Raw genomic sequence first — 19,900 nt, 5'->3', positions numbered from 1 at the left:
TAGAAGATGAGGCACTGACAGAATTGAAGCTGTGAGGATGGGTTGTGAGTCGTGCTTCGGTAGCTCAGATGGTAGAGAGTTTGCCCGCAAAGGTCCCAAGTTCAAGTCTCTGTCCAGCACACAGTTTTAATCTGAACAGGAAGTTTCAACACAAAATCAGTTGGGCTAATCCAGGAGTAGGCCCAATAATGAATAAAAGAATAGGAATGTGGGTAAGCTACTGTGAGCAGCATAGTGAACACATTATCATAGCCACGACAGACACAAATCCAATACCCACCCCAGCAGTACAAGTTTGTGTGCCAACTAGCTCCACAGATAATGAAGAGATTGGAAGAATCTACATTGAGATAAAGGAAATTATTCAGGTACTGCAGGTAGATGAAAATTTGTTATGGGTGACTGAGACTTTGTAGTTGAAAAAGGAAGATAAAAAAATATGAGAACATGGACTGGGGGAAGGTAATGAATGAGAAAGCTGCCTAGCAAAATTGTGCACAGAGCATAATTTCACCATCGATATCACTGGGTTTGAGAATCATGAAAGAGTGTTGTATACATGGACAAGATATGGGGACACTGGACTGTTGCAGATTGATTATGCAATTGTTAGACACTGGTTTCAAAACCAGATTTTAAATTGTTATGTATTTCCAGGGACAGAAGTGAACTCTGACCATAATTTATTGATTATGAATTGCAAATCAGAACTGAGGAGAAAATATTAAAATTCAGCAGGCAAAAAGGAATGCAAAAAAATAAAAAATTAGACAATGGAAATCCAGGATGGAATGTAACAGTATTACGAAAAGGATAATTGGTACTCACCATATAGCAGAGGTGCTGAATCACAGAAAGGCACAACAAAAAGACTGTCAGAAAGTTAACTTTTGGCCAATAAGGCCGTTGTCGAAAATCGACAAAACGCGCGCGCGCGCGCCCACACACGCACGCGCACACACACACACACACACACACACACACACACACACACACACAAAACTTGCACACACATGACCACATTCCCTGGCAGCTGTAACCAGACTGCAAGCAGTACTGCTTTATGGGAGAGGCAACCAGGTGGGGGTAAGGTTGGGGCAGGGAGGGGGAAGGGTAGCAGAGTAGGGGTGGGGGATGGTTAAGTGCTGTTGGGAGTGTGCATGGACGAGGTGCACAGCAGGGCAGCTAGGTGCAGTCGGGAGGTTAGATGGATGGCAGGGGAGAGAGAGGAGTGTAGCAGAAAATGAGAGAAGTAGAGTGAGTGCCTTGGTGGACTAGAGGGCTATGTAGTAATGGAATGGGAATAGGGAAGGGGCTAGGTGGGTAAGGGCAGTGAGTAATGAAAGTTGAGGCCAGGAGGTTTATGGGAATATATTGCAGATAGAGTTGCCATCTGCGCAATTCAGGAAAGCTGGTGTTGGTGGGAAGGATCCAGATGGCACAGGCTGTGAAGCAGTGATTGAAATGAAGAACATCATGTGGGACGGCATGCTAAGCAACAGGGTGGTCCAGTTGTTTCTTGGCTACAGTTTGTCGATAGCCATTCATGCGGACAGATAGCTTGTTGGTTATCGTGCCCACATAGAATGCAGCGCAGTGGTTGCAGCTTAGCTTGTAGATCACATGACTGGTTTCACATGTAGCTCTGCCTTTGATAGGATAGTTGATGTCTGTGACCAGACTGGAGTAGGTGTGTGGGAGGATGTATGGGACAGGTGTTGCATCTGGTTCTATTACAGGGCTGTGAGCGATGAGGTAAGTGATTGGGAGCATGGGGTTGTGTAGGTAGTGATGAGGATATTGTATAGTTTTGGCGGGCGTCGGAATACCCCCGTCAGAGGGATGAGGAGGATAGTGGGTAGGACATTTTTCATTCAGGGCACAATGAGAGGTGGTCGAAACCCTGGAGAGAATGTAATTCAGTTGCTCCAGTCCTGGGTGGCACTGAGTCGTGATGGGAATGCTCATCTGTGGCCGGACGGTATTGGATGACTGGAAAGAAAGGGAACAGGAGGTCTGTTTTTATGCAAGATTGTGAGGGTAATTACAATCTGTTAACACCTTAGTCAGACCCTCAGTATATTCAAAAGGGAGCACTCGTAACTACAGATGCGATGGCCAAGCGTGGTTAGGCTGTATGGAGGGACTTCTTGGTTTGAAAAGGGTGGCAGCAGTTGAAGTGGAGGTATTGCTGGTGGTTGATAGGTTTGATATGGACAGAAGTACTGATGTAACGATCTCTGAGGTGGAAATCAAAGATGGGTAGAGTAGGACCAGGTAAAGCGAATGTGGGAGGGGGGGGGGGGGGTATTGAGGTTTTGGTGGAATGTGGATGGAGTGTCCCCACCCACAATCCAGATTACAAAGATGTCATCTGTGAATTTGAACCATGTGAGAGGTTTGGGATTCTTGTTCTAGGATGGATTCCTCTAGATGCCTTATCAGTAGGATGACAGTGGATGGTGCTATGCGAGTGCCCATAGCAGTACCCTGGATTTGTTTGTAGGTAATGCTTCAAAGGAGAAGTAGTCATGGATGAGGATGTAGTTGGTCATGGCAACTAGGAAGGAGATTGTTGGTTTCGAATCATCGTGTGTTGGGGAATATAGTGTTCAGTAGCAGTAAGGCCATAGGCATTAGGGATGTTAGTGTCCATAAAAAATAAAATCTAAAAATAAAAATAATAAGATTAGATTGACAGAAAGTGTGAAAAGCTTTAGCAGGAATATCTAGAGGACATATGCAGGGCTACAAAAGCTTCCATAACTATTGATGCTGCAGTGGCTAGCACACTGGACTCGCATTCGGGAGGACGACGGTTCAATCCCGCGTCCGGCCATCCTGATTTAGGTTTTCCGTGATTTCCCTAAATCACTCTAGGCAAATGCCGGGATGGTTCCTTTGAAAGGGCACGGCCGACTTCCTTCTCCGTCCTTCCGTAATCCGATGAGACCGATGACCTCGCTGTTTGGTCTCTTCCCCCAAACCAACCAACCAACCAACTATTGATGCTGCTTGTAGGAAAATTAGGGAGTCCTTTGGAGGAGAGAGAAGTAACTGTGTGAATATCAAGATCTCAGATGGTAAACCAATACTATGGAAAGAAGGGAAACTTGAAAGGTGGAAGGAATATACAGTATGCCTGTATGAGGGAACAAACTCGAGGAAACTTGACAACAATATTATAGAAAAGAGTAGAGGAAGTAGGTGAAGATGAGAGGAGAAAATAAAAAGAATTTGACAGAACACTGAAAGACATACGTGGAAACTAGGTACCGCAGGTGGACAGCATCCTCTCAGAATTACTGAGATCTTTAGGAGAGCCAGCCATGACAAAATTATTCCACCTCGTGTGCAAGATACATGAGACATGCTGTATATCCTCTGGCTTAAAGAAGAATTTAGTAATTCCAATTCCAAAGAAGGCATATGCCAACAGGAGAGAATACTACCAAACCATCAATTAGATAAGTCATAGTTGCAAATAATGACACAAGTTATCTAGAGAAGAATGTAAAACTGGTGGAGGTCAACACTAGGGGATATCAGTTTAGGTTATTGAGAAATCAATGAACACGTAAAGCAATACTGACTTTTTGACTTACCTTGCTTGATATATTGAAGAAAGGCAAACCTACATCAAGTGTTTGTAAATGTAGAGAAAACTTTTGACAATGTTGACTGGACTACACTCTCTTAAATTCTGCTGGGAACAGGGGCACAATAGAGGGAGTGAAAGGTTATTTAAAACTTGTGCAGAAACCAGACTGCAGTAAGAGTTGAAGAACATGAAAGGGAAGCCATAGTTGAGAAAGGAGTGAGACAGGGTTGTAGCCTATCCCCAATGTTGTTCAGTCCGTACATTGAGCAAGCTCTGAAGTAAATCATGGAGAAATTTGGAAAAGGCAGTAAAGTTTAGGGAGAATATATAAAAACTTTGAGGTTTGTCAGTGACATTGTAATTCTGTCAGAGATTTATAAATACTTGGAAGAGCAGTTGAACAGAATGCATAGTGTCTTGAAAGGAGATTGCAATATTACCATCAATAAAAGAAAAATAAGAGTAATGGAATGTAATTGAATTAAGTCTGGTGATACTGAAGGAATTAGATTAGAAAATGACACACTAAAAAAGTAGTGGGTGAGTTTTGCTATTTGGACATCTACATAACTAATGATTGCCAAAGAAGAGACATTATAAAATGTAGAAAGACAATAGGAAGAAAAACATTTCTGAAAGAGAGGAATTTGTTTACATTTAATATCAATTTAAGTTTTAGGATGTCTTTTCTGAAAGTATTTGTCTGAAGTGTTGTCTTTTCTGGAAGTGACATGTGGACAATTCAAACACAAAGAGAATAAAAGTTTTTGAAATGTGTTGCTGTAGAATAATACCAAAGATTAAATGGGTACATCGACTAATGATTGAGAGGTACTGAATTGAATTTGGGGGGAAAAATTATGGTGCAACTTTACGAAAAAAATGGATAAGTTGGTTGGATACATCCTCGGGCATCAAGGCATTGTCAGTTTGCTAATGGAAAGAAAGTATGGGGTAAAAATTGTGAAAGCAGACCGAGACTTGAATACAGTAAGCAGGTTCAAACAGGAGGAGTGTGTGGTAGTTATGCAGACATGGAAAAGGCTTTTACAGGGTAGACTAGCATAGAGAGCTGGATCAAATCAGTCTTTCGACTGAAGGACACAGCAACAACATATTTTTTTTATATTCCGTTCATTTTTGAAACTTGTGTATTTTGTCTCCATTGATGAAGTATTATACTTCTTGTTGCTTTCTATAGTCATAAACGAGCTTTATTTCTCCCTTTATGTCATTTTTAATGCATTTGTTAACACACTCATATTATCTATTTCTGCTCTGAACTACTATCTGTATGCAATCTACCTCATCTGGTTGTCATCAGCTTTCCTGTAAATGTGGAAAGACTGGAATTTTTCAAACATAGCATTTAAGAGATATTTGAAAAGGAGTTCAGGAGATAAAATGCCAAGTACTCATTTCAGTAAATAATCTGCTGAAAACAGTGGAAGCTAAGGGAGCATGTATGCATAGTCGTTTTTGGACTGAAGTCCTATACAATAACAGTCTTCTATGTGTGTGACTGTGTCACAATTTACAATAAAGATTGACCGCCATTTCAGGCAGCCTTCATGAGGATAATAATTATAATGTGTCATTGCAGATGTACTGCATGTGTCCTATTTTTCCAAGTGTCGCATGTCACAGGCACTTGTGTTTGGTTTTCCAGGATGTAGTAGCATTCGGGATACAAGATGACAGACTTGGACACATTGTATACAGAAAGCTATTGGATACAAATGGATATCTGAATGCTTTGTGCTGCCACTGTCTAAGCCAGAAAAATATATTAACCATAGGGACCCAATGAATCAAAGATGCTGTCAGTCAGAGTAGAGCTACAGGAGCTATTTATACCTTAACAACAAATGTATAGAGGGAAAGAATCGTTCTGTTTTGACATCGAGGAACAGGTTCAACAAGGAAGAAGAGCAGTGCTTTGGCGTTTTATAATACAAAGAGAATCGGAGGTACTGCCATTAAATGTACCATTAATAAGCCTCGCACAAGAGGAACAAAATTCTTTCTAACAATTGAGACTCATTCTATATTGATGCTACTAGTTTACCCTTTACCGTATGTGTGGCAATACTACTTAGCAAAGCTTATGCCCTTCTTAAGCAGCTTCCTAAAATTAAGAGAAAAATTATAGAAACTGGCAAGATAAAAGAAACAAATACCAGCATGAACCGCAAGGACAATTATAAACTTGCCATTTTGTTACCAACGATTACCTGTCACTGGGCCAACAGGGAAGACCTACCAAGCACATTAGTAAGTAATCAGAAACACTGAGATTCAAGGTGTTGTGCAAAGTGCATAAACATATGTCATGGCATTTGCAATCTAATCCTCAATTACAAATAACAAAATAAAATGTAAATTCTTTCACCAGAAAAATTCTCTCTTTGCCCCCCCTCCTCCCTTGAATATCTGCAGATATAGCAGCCTAGTAGTGCTGCATCATTGGCACAGCACAAGCAGACTCTCATCATGTCTACTTGTAAAATAGGCAAAACATTGGCTCTTACTCTTCTATTGTTCATTCTACTACATGAAACATAACCTGTATTACAATTTTTTATAGAGTATGTACACTAACTTCTAGAATTAATCCCCACATTTTCTTTTGTGAAAAATAAAATTAAATACATTTTTTATTGTGTATGTAGTGTGTTTCATTTCCCATGCTGTAACTTTTCTGTACTAATCACATGCTTGTCTTTTGTTGTTCATTTATTACCACTTACTATTCTTCCATTTTAGGAAAGGCCAAACAGTCTCCAAGAAGGTTTTATTTGTACATGACAACAAGAAACAAATACTGAAAGACTTCGCTGTTAATTTCAGGTAAGTGTGTTTTAAATTGTAGGGTTCATTTACAAGTAGTTCAGTTAGCCATTGCAATGATTATGGTACTGAATTTCTCTGAAGTCATCAGCTCCAAGCTACCCCAGTCACACACTATTGTTACTTTTTAAAGAAGTATTATCCTTTTACAGTTAGCATCTCAGAAAGGTAGTCCATCACAATTTCTCTGTGGTCATGAAGCCAAATGTCAAAAGTAATGGATAAATATCTGTAGCTACAGTTGCTCGATTGGCTAAAAACAATAGTAAATCTGCTCTCCAAGTTGTAGAAGAGATTGACGCATCTAGCTTATCTGTACCTGTGTGTTAACTTTCAGCTTTGCCAGTTGTAAGCAAAACAATTTTTTGTCAGTGTTTGGCTGAGTTCTCATTTTATTTGTTATTATGTAATATTAATATAGTTATTACTGCTATGGATCCAGAGATGTCCTCAGGTAGCGATTACATTAAAGTTTCTAACCATTGCCACGCTTGTCACACTTCTTTTTCCAAGCTCGCACCTTCTATTGGAATTTTATGAAAAAAAATGTAAAGTTCCTGTCCAGAATGTGTAGCAATTAAAAAACTGAGATACATAAGAATCTTCCATTGATAATAATATTTACTGGATAAAATTTTCTCAGTTTTATTGAAATAAACATTGACTGTTGTTCCTAGAAATTAAAACTCCTGTCTGCTGAGGTAGGCCACAAGAAGAAAGGAATATTAGTGTTTGCTGTCACATTGACAACAAGGTCACTATAGACGGCTGAGATAGTCAAGGCAGCAGCTTCTACAATGTTCCACAGTTGAGCCAAATAATCGCATATGCAATAAGGTGAATTAAGCAGCCAATATAGATTGGTTGAAGTTATTGCATCTTAATCAAATCTCTGCTGTTTCATGTATGATAGAATTCCAGTATGTAGCCACATGAGCTGCGCTCCTCATCTTCTGAATAATATGCCGTAACCGTTCTCCAGGCTTACTATGTTTTACTCGACACTTGTGTTCAATCTAGCACACAGCGACTGTGCAGATTGTTTGTCCTATGTAACTACTGCAACATTTGCAGGGAATATAATACACACATGGCACTCTTAAAACAAATTTCATCTTTTTGCAATAATCAGAGTGTTCCATAAACTCTACAGAACACGTCACATCTTGCTAATAATCATGCCATAGTAAGGAAGACATGCTGGTTTCTTGACCACCTCTGTTGAGTCATGAAGGATGAGGAGAAGATGATTAACTGATTTACAGGGGCAAAACTGTCAAAACCTAACATTGGTGTGGATAGAACACTATTTGCACGTGTTGTATTTCCTAATAAAGGAAATGGCATGAGATTACTTGATACTAAAGATAACCAGCGCATATTGTCACTGTTAATGAATGGCAAGACATACTGCAAACTTAGTCTTAATGCTCCTCAACGCATCGTCAGAAAGATGAGGAGCCTCTTACAGGACTGGTATACCAGATGAAGTGGTTGAGAAATTTGTAGTGCATGCCATCCAATTTCCCAGGCTACGTTGACTGCACAAGGTTCATATGGAAGGGGGCTCTTCTTGTTGGGTTCCACAGACTTGTTGTGCCACAATAACTGAACAAGGCATATCTGCTAAGCTGTGTGTGTGTGTGTGTGTGTGTGTGTGTGTGTGTACACACTACAATAACTGGATGTAAGCTGATAGCAAAATGCTGTCACCATATCAATATTATGTTAAAAATTAACAGGGATAAACTCAAGGAATCTCAATGCTGGTAGTCATTTATTTTTGTGATCTGATTTTCTTGCTAGTCATTGTAGGCAGTGCAGTTTACATGCATTATGAAACTGATTTTTAGTGGTATGTGTGCAACTAGAATATTGAGCCAACTGACAACAATATTACTACTTTGTATTACTTTGTTTCAGAATTTTAAATCAGTGACCCTACAATTCACTTCCCCTTTTGCGTAAACTTATTTGTGTAAGCCCTCCTTCCTCCAGAACTTGAACATAATGTGGCTTGAGAGTGAAACTTCTTTCATTTAGGCTGGTTGCAAACTTTTTTCTTTACATCACATTGTGTCCAGTTACAAATAAAACTTTAAACTAATGCACTTTTACGGTATTCAAGCTCCGGTTCCCTTTTTAGTTTAATACTGCCTTTACTATTAACATTAATTTGTTGAAATTTGGAATGGCAGTAGTAACTTAATATTTTCTTTTCAATAGAGTGTATAATTTATTTAAAAAAGAAATTGTTAACACTTCATTCTGCGTTTCTGAGCTGAGATAAAATTTCTTTAGTTTATATACAGCCTCTCCCTTCAAAGGAATAATAATCTTTTTAAAAATCTACCTGAAGTGCCACCTTCTTCTACCAAACAAAAATTACATGTGATCAGGGAGGATATGGTGACTTTACTCTCATGCCAAAGCTACACAACTCTTCGTCGCACATCTAACCCACACACTATCCACTCAACTTGGCAACAAATATTTCTGTTGCTTGTTATAATTTACAGCAATACCAGTGAAAGATGGCTTCTCACTCAGCATGCTTCTGTCTGGATGATAGGTAAAACGTGACTCTTAATTTTGTGAAACAAACAAGCTGATGCAAACAGAACATGGTAACGGGTCGTCCAAAATAAAAATGGGACATTAACAGTGAGACCCATTGACTTGTTACAGCCTCTGTGAACACCATGTTGTTGACTCATGTACATTTCATTTGGTAAGCACGTCAGTGATGCTTCACCTCTTGGCTGATACAGATTTGCAGCTCTGTAGCTGTTAAGTGTTCATCTTTTTCCGTCTTTTTCTCATAGTATATTTATTAAATTTCATACATGTTTCCAGAGCTGTAAGCACGCATTTTATAATTGTAAATTCAGGCATCTGTAGTGCAGTTTTTATTTTTGAACAGCCAGCTTCATAACTCATTGAGGCATCAGCGTCCATTGGTGACATATCAGGATGGTAGAAAGTTGCATATCTAGGATTCTGAGTGTTTTTATAATTTACTTCTTTAGCTAGTCTTACTAGGATGAGTAGGATGTGTGCATTTTGTGTGCAGACACAGGAGGAGCTGTCCACAGTTCGCGAACAGCTGAATGTGCTTTTGGCTACAGTCAATCGCCTTCAGGCTGCTGCCCCAGGTTGTAGCAGTAGCCGAGAATCTGGTGTGCCGCACGGGATGCCTTGTGTCGCTTGTTTTTCCCGTGGGCTCTGCTACCGAGGTACCTTGTGTACCCAATGTTGTGGATTCACCCTCAGGGCAGAATGAGTGGCAAGTGGTAACATGTTCACGTCACTGGATGCAGAGGGCCAATGTGTAGATTGGTCATCAGGCTTCGCCTAATACTGTGTGAGTGGACAGGTGGCCACTCCTTCAACAGGGTCCGAGCAAGCACACGGGTGCAGGGGTTTACTAGCTATTGGGAGCTCCAACATTAGGCACCTTATGGATCTCTTTGGCAGATGGTGTTCAGGGCTGGAAAGAAAGCCAAAGTGGACTCAGTGTGTCTGCCAGGGGGCCTCGTCTGAGATATGGAGGTGGCCTTGCCTGTGACTCTAAAGTGTGCAGGGTGCAGTCATCTGCAAGCTGTGGCTCACATTGACACCAAAGACATCTGTTGTATGTGTTCTGGGGCCATCTTCAGTTAGTACTGGTGGATGGCAGAAGTGGTGAAGACTGCTGACCTCTCGCGTGGGTGCAAGCAGAGCTCTAAATTTGCAGCATTGTACCCAGATTTCATCAGGATCCTTTGGGTTTAGAGCCGAGTGGAGGATCTCGACAAAAGGATTTGTTGACTCTGCGACGGCCTTGGCCTTGGCTGCAGATATCTAGACCTGCATTATCAGTTATAGATTTGTAGGACTCCCCTAGTGCACTACTCGGGTAGCAGGGTACTTGTGGAATACATGCGAGGGAAGTGAGACTGCATCATTGTAAAGACACTTAAGCTGTCAAAATTTTATCAGTAAATTGTCGAAGTATACGTAACAAAATTCCTGAATTTGCTGTCCTTCAGGAAGTTCTTGCACTCAAATTGTTCTTGGGATCTTGCTGAAACCTGAAGTGGAAAGCTCTGGCAGATTTAGCAAGACTTTAGACGGATTAGAGGCTATAGGAGGGGAGAGTATTCGTTGTGAGATCGAAGTTGAGTGTGACACTGAAGTTATCTTTTTACGTATAACAGGTCTAGGTGAAACCAAGCTAATTGTAGGATATTTTTACTGGCCTCTTGATTCTACTGTGACAGTTCTTGAGCCATTCAAAGAATGTCTATGGTCAGTAGCACATTAATACCCAGGTTATTAGTTGGAGGTGTTTTAACCTACCGAGATTAGACTGGGATGTCTATGGATTCATTGCAGAGGATTCACACAGACAGTCATGTGAAGTCCTTTTGAACACATTTTCTGAAAACTGTCTTGAACAGATAATTCGGTAGCCGACAAGAAGTGGAAATATCTTAGACCTTGTAGCTACAAATAAGGCGGACCTTATTGACATCAGTATAGTAACAGGGGTTAGTGATCATGATGCAACTATGGTTACAAAAGTTAATGACTCAGTTAAGAAGGCTAGGTGAGTGTTTCTGCTAAAAAGAGCAGGTGAGCAGTTGTTAGCATTTCACTTAGAAAGTGAACTGACGTCACTTAGTTCCAGTAAGATGGAAGTAGAAGAATTATGAGTAAAGTTTAAGCAGATTGTAAATCTTGGTCTGGAGAATTATGTGCAAAGTAAGTGAATTAAGGATGGAAAAGGTTAGTTGAGATTCTTGTGCATGTGAAAACATCTGTGCGCGAAGCATACAACTACTACCTGGGTCATACCTTCATAAAATATATGGCAGAGAAAGTGAGAAAATTTTGGTGCATTATAAAATCGCTAAGTGGGTCCAAGGCTTCCATTCAGTCACTTGTTGACCAACCTGGTGTGGAAGATGAAGATAGCAAAATGAAAGCCAAAGAAATTCTTCAAGCAGGAAAATAGTCCAAACATACCTTCATTTGACCATCAAATAGGCGTAGTAACTAACATCTCTGGCATATAGAAACAACTGAAGTACTTGAAAACAAATAAGTTACCAGGTCCGAATAGAATTCCAATTTGGTTTTCCAACAATTACTCTACGTCATTGGCGTGTTACTTAGCTTGCATTTATCATGAATCTCTCGCCCAGTGCAAAGTCCCAAGGACCTAGAAAAAAGCTGTGTGTAAGAAGAACAAAAGAACAGACCCACAAAATTACAGACCACTGTCCCTAATATCGGTTTGTTGCAGAATTTTGGACCATGTTCTCAGTTCATATATAATAAATTTTGTTGTGACAAAGAAGCTTATGTCCATGAATTGGCATAGTTTTAAAAAGCATCACTCACGCGAAACTCAACTTGGACTTTTCTCACGTGATATAATGTGAATTATGGATGAAGGGTAACGAGCAGAGCTCAAATTTCTAGGTTTCTGGAAAGCATTTGACACAGTGTCCTATTGCAGGCTGTTAAAGAAGGTATGAGCATATGGAATAGGTTTACAGATATGTAAGGGCACAAAGACTTCTTACGTAATAGAACCCAGTGTGTTGTCTTTGACGGGGTGTGTTTGTCTGAAACAAGGGTATTGTCAGGAGCGCCCCAGGGAAGTGTGATAGGACCGCTATTATTCTCTGTATTCATAAATGATTTGCCAGGCAGAATGGGCAACAATCTGTGGTTGTTTGTTGATGATGCTGTGATGTACGGTAAGGTGTTGAAGTTGAATGTCTGTAGGAAGATATAAGATGACTTAAACAAAATTTCTAGTTGGTGTGATGAATGGCAGCTAGCTCTAAACATAGAAAAACAAACCAGTAATGTTCAGATACAGCGTTAGTAGTGTCCTGCATGACACAGTCACGTCATTTAAATGCCTGGGTGTAATGTTGCAAAGCAATATGAAATGGAGCGAGCATATGAGGATTGTGGCAGGAAAGGCAAGTGATAGACTTTGGTTTATTGGGAGAATTCTTGGAAAGTGTGGTTCATCTCTAAAGAAGACCGCATATAGGATGCCAGTGCAACCTGTTCTTGAGTACTGCTTGAGTGTTTGGGATCTGTACCAGATCAGATTAAAGGAAGGCATTGGCGCAATTCAGAGGCGGGCAGCTAGACTTTTTTCTGGTAGGCTCAAACAACAAGTGAGTGTTATGGAGATGCATTGGGAACTCAAATAGGAATCCCTGGAGGGAAGGCGACATTCTTCTTGGGGTACAGTATTGAGAGAATTTAGAGAACCGGCATTTGAAGTTGACTGCAGAATGATTCTGTTGCCTCCAATATACCTTGTGTGTAAGGACCATGAAGATAAGATATGAGAAATTAAGATGTATATGGAGGAATATAGGTAGTCATTTTTCCCTCGTTGTTTTTGTGAGTGGAACAGGAGAGGAAATGACTAGTATTGGTATGGGGTATCCTCAGCCATGTGCCATAAGATGGGATTGTGTGGTATTGATGTAGATGTAGATGTTTAAAGAGCTGAAGGTAGACCAGACAAATAGTTCATCGTGATGCAGTGCCACTTTTTACAGAGTATGTGTACAAGACAAGTTCGATTTTTTGGCAAAAAACTTTTCCAGTTCTATACAGTTTTACAAAAACAATTACTTAGAATCCCTACAGGTAAGAAAGGCTGCATCAGAAAGTCCCTGTCCTGAAAGCAACAATTAATGGCACAGCGCGACAATATAATTTTTGAGCTTAGAGTGACATAAATAGGTATAACAGAGGATAGTACTTATCATGGTAAACAATATAAGAAACTGATTTCAAACGAGTGCAGCATATGAAATTCAAGAGTGATCCAGCACTTGACATGCAGCAGTTGCCGTAGCACTGAAAGGGTTAAGTGGTGACAGTTTTCACGTATTAATTTACTTTGCGCATTTCTGGGAGAACCCAACAACTGGCGATTTGGACTTGAAAATATACAAATATCTGTTTGCATTCATAGTTCCTAATATAACACAACAAAATAGTTATACACTAATGGCCTTTAAAATTGCTACACCAAGAACAAATGCAGATGATAAATGGGTATTCATTGGACAAATATATTACACTAGAACTGACATGTGATTACATTTTCATGCAATTTGCGTGCATAGATCCTGAGAAATCAGTATCCAGAACAACCACCTCTGGCCGTAATAACGGCCTTGATACGCCTGGGCATTGAGTCAAACAGAGCTTGGATGGCGTGTACAGGTACAGCTGCCCATGCAGCTTCAACATGATACCACAGTTCATCAAGAGTAGTGACTGGTATATTGTGACGAGCCAGTTGCTCGGCCACCATTGACCAGACGTTTTCAATTGGTGAGAGATCTGGAGAATGTGCTGGCCAGGGCAGCAGTCGAACATTTTCTGGATCCAGAAAGGCTCGTACAGGACCTGCAACATGCGGCCATGCATTTATCCTGCTGAAATGTAGGGTTTTGCAGGGATCGAATGAAGGGTAGAACCACGGGTCGTAACACATCTGAAATGTAACATCCACTGTTCAAAGTGCCATCAATGCGAACAAGAGGTGACCAAGACGTGTAACCAATGGCACCCCATACCATCACGCCGGGTGATACACCAGTATGGCGATGACAAATACACGCTTCCAATGTGCGTTCACCATGATGTCGCCAAACATGGATGCGACCATCATGATCCAGAACCTGGATTCATCTGAAAAAATGACGTTTTGCCATTCGTGCACCCAGGTTCGCCGTCGAGTACGCTGTGATACAGCGTCAAGGATAACCGCAGCCATGGTCTCTGAGCTGATAGTCCATGCTGCTGCAAACGTCGTCAAACTGTTCGTGCAGATGGTTGTTGTCTTGCAAATGTCCCCATCTGTTGACTTGGATCGAGACGTGGCTGCACGATCCGTTACAGCCATACGGATAAGATGCCTGTCATCTCGACTGCTAGTGATATGAGGCCATTGGGATCCAGCACAGGGGTTATTTTTCTACATTTAACAAGGGTGAAATTGAGTTGCAGTCTGTCCCATCATGGAGTATTGAATCTATTTACAAACCTCCCCCATTAACATGAAATAATCAGTTTGTGTCGCATGATTTTAGTAGCCATATCACTTTTCTATGCACCGTAGCTGCTAGTTTCAGATATTCTGTTATGTAAAAATAGAGAAATAGAGCACAAAGCAAAATTGAATCATAACTGTTGTCTAAAAACCCTTAATTGTAATCTGCAGCTCCATGTGGTAACTGAGACTTGGGGAAGCAGACTTCTTCTTCTTCTTCTTCTTCTTCTTCTTCTTCTTCTTCCCCCCCTCCCCTTACTTATATGTTATCTTCCTTTCATGAATTTGTGTTTTTTTTCTGTTTGTGGCCTTTCTATATTAATTCAGTCTTTCCATTAATACTGCCACCCCACTAACACACACACACACACACACACACACACACACATGGTCTCTCTTGTTCTACGTCCAGTGCTCTTTCTCGTTACCTTTTACACTTTATATATGTTTTAATATTCTTTCTCTTTCTGGCCTGAGCCTGTCTGTTCTACCACTAAAGCACGATTGTGTTTCTTTCCAGGTAAAGCAAAGCAGCTATCAGTTACAGAATCCCTCATTGTGGATTTGTAGGCTGTCACTGCTGTTGGGATGTTTATAAATGCTTTGTCAGGCATAAAGATATGACAACTGGTATACACAAGGGATACTTGAATTTCTTTCTTCTTAAGATACACCTCAGGTGTTCATCAAGTTTTAAGACTTCAGAAGAGTATGGATATTACATGATCTTGCATATGTACATTCAGGCAAATGGTAAACAGTACAACTGAATGTTGTGAATCCATTCGACACAGCTAGCTGTGTACTTAAATTGTGTACATATTCCTATATACATTAATAATGTTTTAAAAGCACATAGCTTCCATGAATGTTTTGTCACACCAAACATTTTTTTCTTGAGGGTTAAAAGTAATTAACCAGAAATAGATTTTTTATTCATTGTACTGACTTGTACTAAATTTTGCAGTGAGTAGTGTGCAGTGAGAGAACTTAAGAATACATGCTGTACAGTACAATTGTATACACACACACACACACACACACACACACACACACACACACACACACATATATATATATAAAAATATATACATATAGAAATTAGAGTGTTTTATATTTTTCTTTTGACTTGTTCAGTGTATTTCAATGAGCCCTTTTGCATTTTTTTACTGTTCAGTGGGGGTTGTTGTGCCACCACAACATAGTGTAGTTACGTTTATTGAGGGATTAAAGCTGATAGAGAAAGTGATTAGATTTGTTTCATACTGAAGTGTTTGACACCTATAAATATATTTTATATGGACAGAAATGAAAGATTGAATTAATATCAACCATTGTAAATAAATTAAATCTTCCAAGGAGTGTGTCATTAAGTTCTCAGTCTGTGTCCAGTTTATTTTCTAATGCTGAATGGGAATCTGACTTTTTACATGTGTGTACATGAATATTGAGTGATTTTTTTATTTATACATACCTCACACATTGTAGACTGCATTTTATAATGTGCAGTTTTGAAGTTGTTAGAATTGTGCTCTTTGTACCCTCATGAAATGCCGTATGTTTAACATGCAGGGACGTCTGCAGTTTTGTTTGAGGATTCATCTTCATGACTAATTATCACTACAGGTAATTGGGTTAAATGTCTTTTGTTTGTAATTGTTGTGGTAATGGAAAAAGAAGTTGTAGCTGTTTGCTGCAGGAGAAAACATTTATTTATTTAATTTAATATGTTGCTCTTTGTAAAACAGCAAATGAAGTGTCCTGCAGACCTGCTGTAGGTTAATCATAATTAGTAATAAAGTATGTTTCTGGAAACTCAGTATTGAAATACATACCTCCTTGAAAGTAATATGAATTACCAAACTATCTTTTGTTATTCAGTAGTCTTGTGCCAGACACCAATACTAAACTTATTGCATGTATCTGAATGATAATGAGGATTATAGTAGTAATAAATGTCTACTCAATTTTATTAAAGCAAAAATTTGATTTGCCTCAAACCACAGTTTTTTTATTTTCTAACTTTCCACAGGTTATGTGCATTTTATCATCTGTAATGATAGTCATGTTAATAATAAACATGTGTAATGTGAATTTTATGACCACATGTCTGTCCTCTTAACAGATATACAAAGGTTCAAATTTTATTTTATATCCTGTTATAACAATGCCTTTGCCAATCAAAGCTGCATAAAGTTTTTTACCCTGGAAAATATAAAAATGATGAGATTTTTTTATATTTATGTAGGATATTAATGAGAATGAAATTGAGAGAATTTGGCGTCAGCATTCCATTAGCTATTTGTCTTCGTTACTTATTTTTTACAATTGCATCAAACTATCTACCAGTCAGTATTTTCATTTTCAGTCTCATTTAACATTTTGTTTTCTGTTAAAAAGCAGATTAACAAAATTATGCTCAGATAAAGCCTGAATTATGTCTTTAAGTGGTATGGTGCAATTCTGCAAAGATGTAGAGATTAGTATGAAATGATTTGTAAAGAATATAAAGTGTTTGATAAAAATCTATGCTCATTTTATTTTTACCCTACCTTATTTCATAGTTATTTTGATTAGTTCTCAAGCTGTGCCACTGTGTTAAGAATTTTCATTTCTGTACTGTATTTAATAATTGTACAGTTTGCTTTATATTTTGACACAATCTCATTTTTCCTTCATCAATGTGGACAGGCAGCCCACTTGCTCCCCAAACATTTCCTTGTTTGGAAATTGGAAACGGACTCCAGTCCTTCAGACATGTTGACCGATTGCTTGTGGAAGCTGGTTTGCATTTGCAGCCAAGACGAGAGTTACTAACTTCCAGCCCTAGAATGACAACATATTTGGGATTGCCAGGATAAGCTGCATGGGAGTTGGCTACAAAAGTTATTGTCTTCTGATGTTATGTTGTGGACAGGAGTTCCATAATATGGTGACTCACCAGTGTGATTCATGGGAAATTGTTTCCTTTATACACACCTTGCTTGTAACAGTCTGATGAAACCAAAATTATGGGGCAGTTTTAATATGAAAACATTATTTTCTTTTGATGTCAATTTATATTTCCAGAACATTTTATTTGCAGATTACACATTAAAATATTGAAAGTTAATAAATATAATTTCTTCCACTAAACCATCAACTGTACGACTCCCTAAAAAGCAGTTGATGAAAGTCATTCTTTGAAGATGAATTCAGTCAGTGAACTTCTTTGGATGGATTTAATCTTCTTTGCGGTGTAAAAACATTGCTCATAACAACTATGTAGACACAAACACTGACAAAATCATAGCTGCAAGCTTCAGTTGCAAATAACAGAAATGTATGCAACTAATTTTGTTATAAATTTTATCACAACTACTCTTATCTGCATTCAACCATCCAGGTTTAATTGTTTCAGGTTTAAAACAAGTGCCAAGGTGATTCCTTTGAAAAGCTTGTTCCCCATCCTTCTCCATTCTAAGCTTCTGACACTAAATTTCCTTCTTCCTGACACACTGTAGATCTGTGTGTTCTAAGTGTAGTTCAGTTTCCAAATTATCGATACCAACAGAAAAGGGCTACAAAACATGTTAAACATTTCACATGCCCTAAAATTAGAAACTGATTTCTAATCTGTGGGGATAACTTAAAATTTTGGCCACATGTCGTGAAAGCTGACAACTTGGATAAATCAAGTGTTTCTATTGTGGTGTAACAGGTTGTTTCCCTGTTATACTTTGGCGTCATGGGTTGGCAGTGTTTTGGAAGGCCTAGAGCAGGAACCCCTGCCTACAATGACAACACCCAAAAACAACTCAAAAAGCTGAGGAGAAATGTCATTCTCTTACGTTGTGTTCTTAGATCCACTTCAGATATGTTCACTGAAAAGGCAGTTATGTCATTTTGTCGCAAGTCTTTGTATATGTGAGCTTTCTTACAGCCTTCGACCTTATGCAGACAGCAAAGATGTCCCACGGTACAAGTGGTGACACTGCATAGCAGGTGCACAGCATCAAGAAAATGCAAGAAGGTAACATAAATCTTAAATAAGATAAAAGTTCTCATGATCATCATCAGGGTGAGAGATTGCTAGAGAAGCTGTTGGTTCAGTTACAAACCACAACCACTTCTGCCTTCTACTGGCCTCTTTATGGTGCCCAAAGTGAAGGACGCAAATAAGAGCGCATTTGTGACACTAAAAGAATTTTCAATAAATAAAAGTATTTATAACTAGAGCAACCCATGAACCATGGACCTTTGCCGTTGGTGGGGAGGCTTGCAGCGATATAGATAGCCGTACCGTAGGTGCAACCACAGCTGAGGCTATCTGTTGAGAGGCCAGACAAATGTGTGGTTCCTGAAGGAGAGGCAGCAGTCTTTTCAGTAGTTGCAGGGGCAACAGTCTGGATGATTGATTGATCTGGAATCGTAACACTAACAAAACAGCCTTGCTATGTTGGTTCTGCGAACGGCTAAAAGCAAGGAGAAACTACAGCCGTAATTTTTCCCAAGGCATGCAGCTTTACTATATGTTTAAATGATGATGGCGTCCTCTTGGGTAAAATATTCCGGAGGTAAAATTGTCCCCCATTCAGATTTCCGAGCGGGGACTACCCAAGACGACGTCGTTAAGAGGAGAAAGAAAACTGGCATTCTACAGATCGGAGTGTGGAATGTCAGATCCTTTAATCGGGCAGGTAGGTTAGAAAATTTAAAAAGGGAAATGGATAGGTTAAACTTAGATATAGTGTAAATTAGTGAAGTTCGGTGGCAGGAGGAACAAGACTTTTGGTCAGGTGAATACAGGGTTATAAGTACAAAATCAAATAGGGGTAATGCAGGAGTAGGTTTAATAATGAATAAAAAAATAGGAGTGCAGGTAAGCTACTACAAACAGCGTAGTTAATGCATTATTGTGGCCAAGATAGACATGAAGCCCACACCTACCACAGTAGTACAAGTTTATATGCCAACTACCCATGCAGATGGCGAAGAGAATGATGAAATGTATGATGAAATAAAAGAAATTATTCAGATAGTGAAGGGAGATGAAAATTTAATAATAAAGAGAAGGAAAGGTAGTAGGTGAATATGGATTGGGGGTAAGAAATGAAAGAGGAAGCCACCTGGTAGAAATTTGCACAGAGCACAACTTAGTCATAGCTAAAACCTGGCTCAAGAATCATGAAAGAAGGTTGTATACATGGAAGAGGCCTGGAGATACAGTATCAGATAGATTGTATAATGGTAAGACAGAGATTTAGGAACCAGGTTTTAAACTGTAAGACATTTCCAGGGGCAGATGTGGACTCTGGCCACAATCTATTGGTTATGAACTGTAGATTAAAACTGAAGAAACTGCAAAAAAGTGGGAATTTAAG

The 19,900-nt window shown here is 39.3% G+C and overlaps 1 protein-coding gene across 4 annotated transcripts in view; it reads left to right on the top strand.

Annotated features, from left to right (window-relative positions):
* Positions 1–17,064, top strand: part of LOC124615409 (poly(A) polymerase type 3-like) — a 177,875-nt gene extending 160,811 nt beyond the window's left edge. For all 4 annotated transcript variants that reach the window (XM_047143268.1, XM_047143266.1, XM_047143270.1 and 1 more), the window contains 2 exons: positions 6,368–6,451; positions 15,058–17,064. In XM_047143268.1, coding sequence (XP_046999224.1) covers positions 6,368–6,409 — 42 coding nt within the window. In that variant the 3' untranslated portion in view covers positions 6,410–6,451; positions 15,058–17,064. The remainder of the gene's footprint in view (positions 1–6,367; positions 6,452–15,057) is intronic.
* The last annotated feature ends 2,836 nt before the right edge of the window (positions 17,065–19,900 follow it).

This window comes from Schistocerca americana, chromosome 5 (genome assembly GCF_021461395.2).
Source record: "Schistocerca americana isolate TAMUIC-IGC-003095 chromosome 5, iqSchAmer2.1, whole genome shotgun sequence".
Classification (NCBI taxonomy): Eukaryota; Metazoa; Arthropoda; class Insecta; order Orthoptera; family Acrididae; genus Schistocerca; species Schistocerca americana.
Note: the sequence above shows the minus strand (reverse complement) of the source record. Positions and strands in the feature narration are given on the sequence as shown.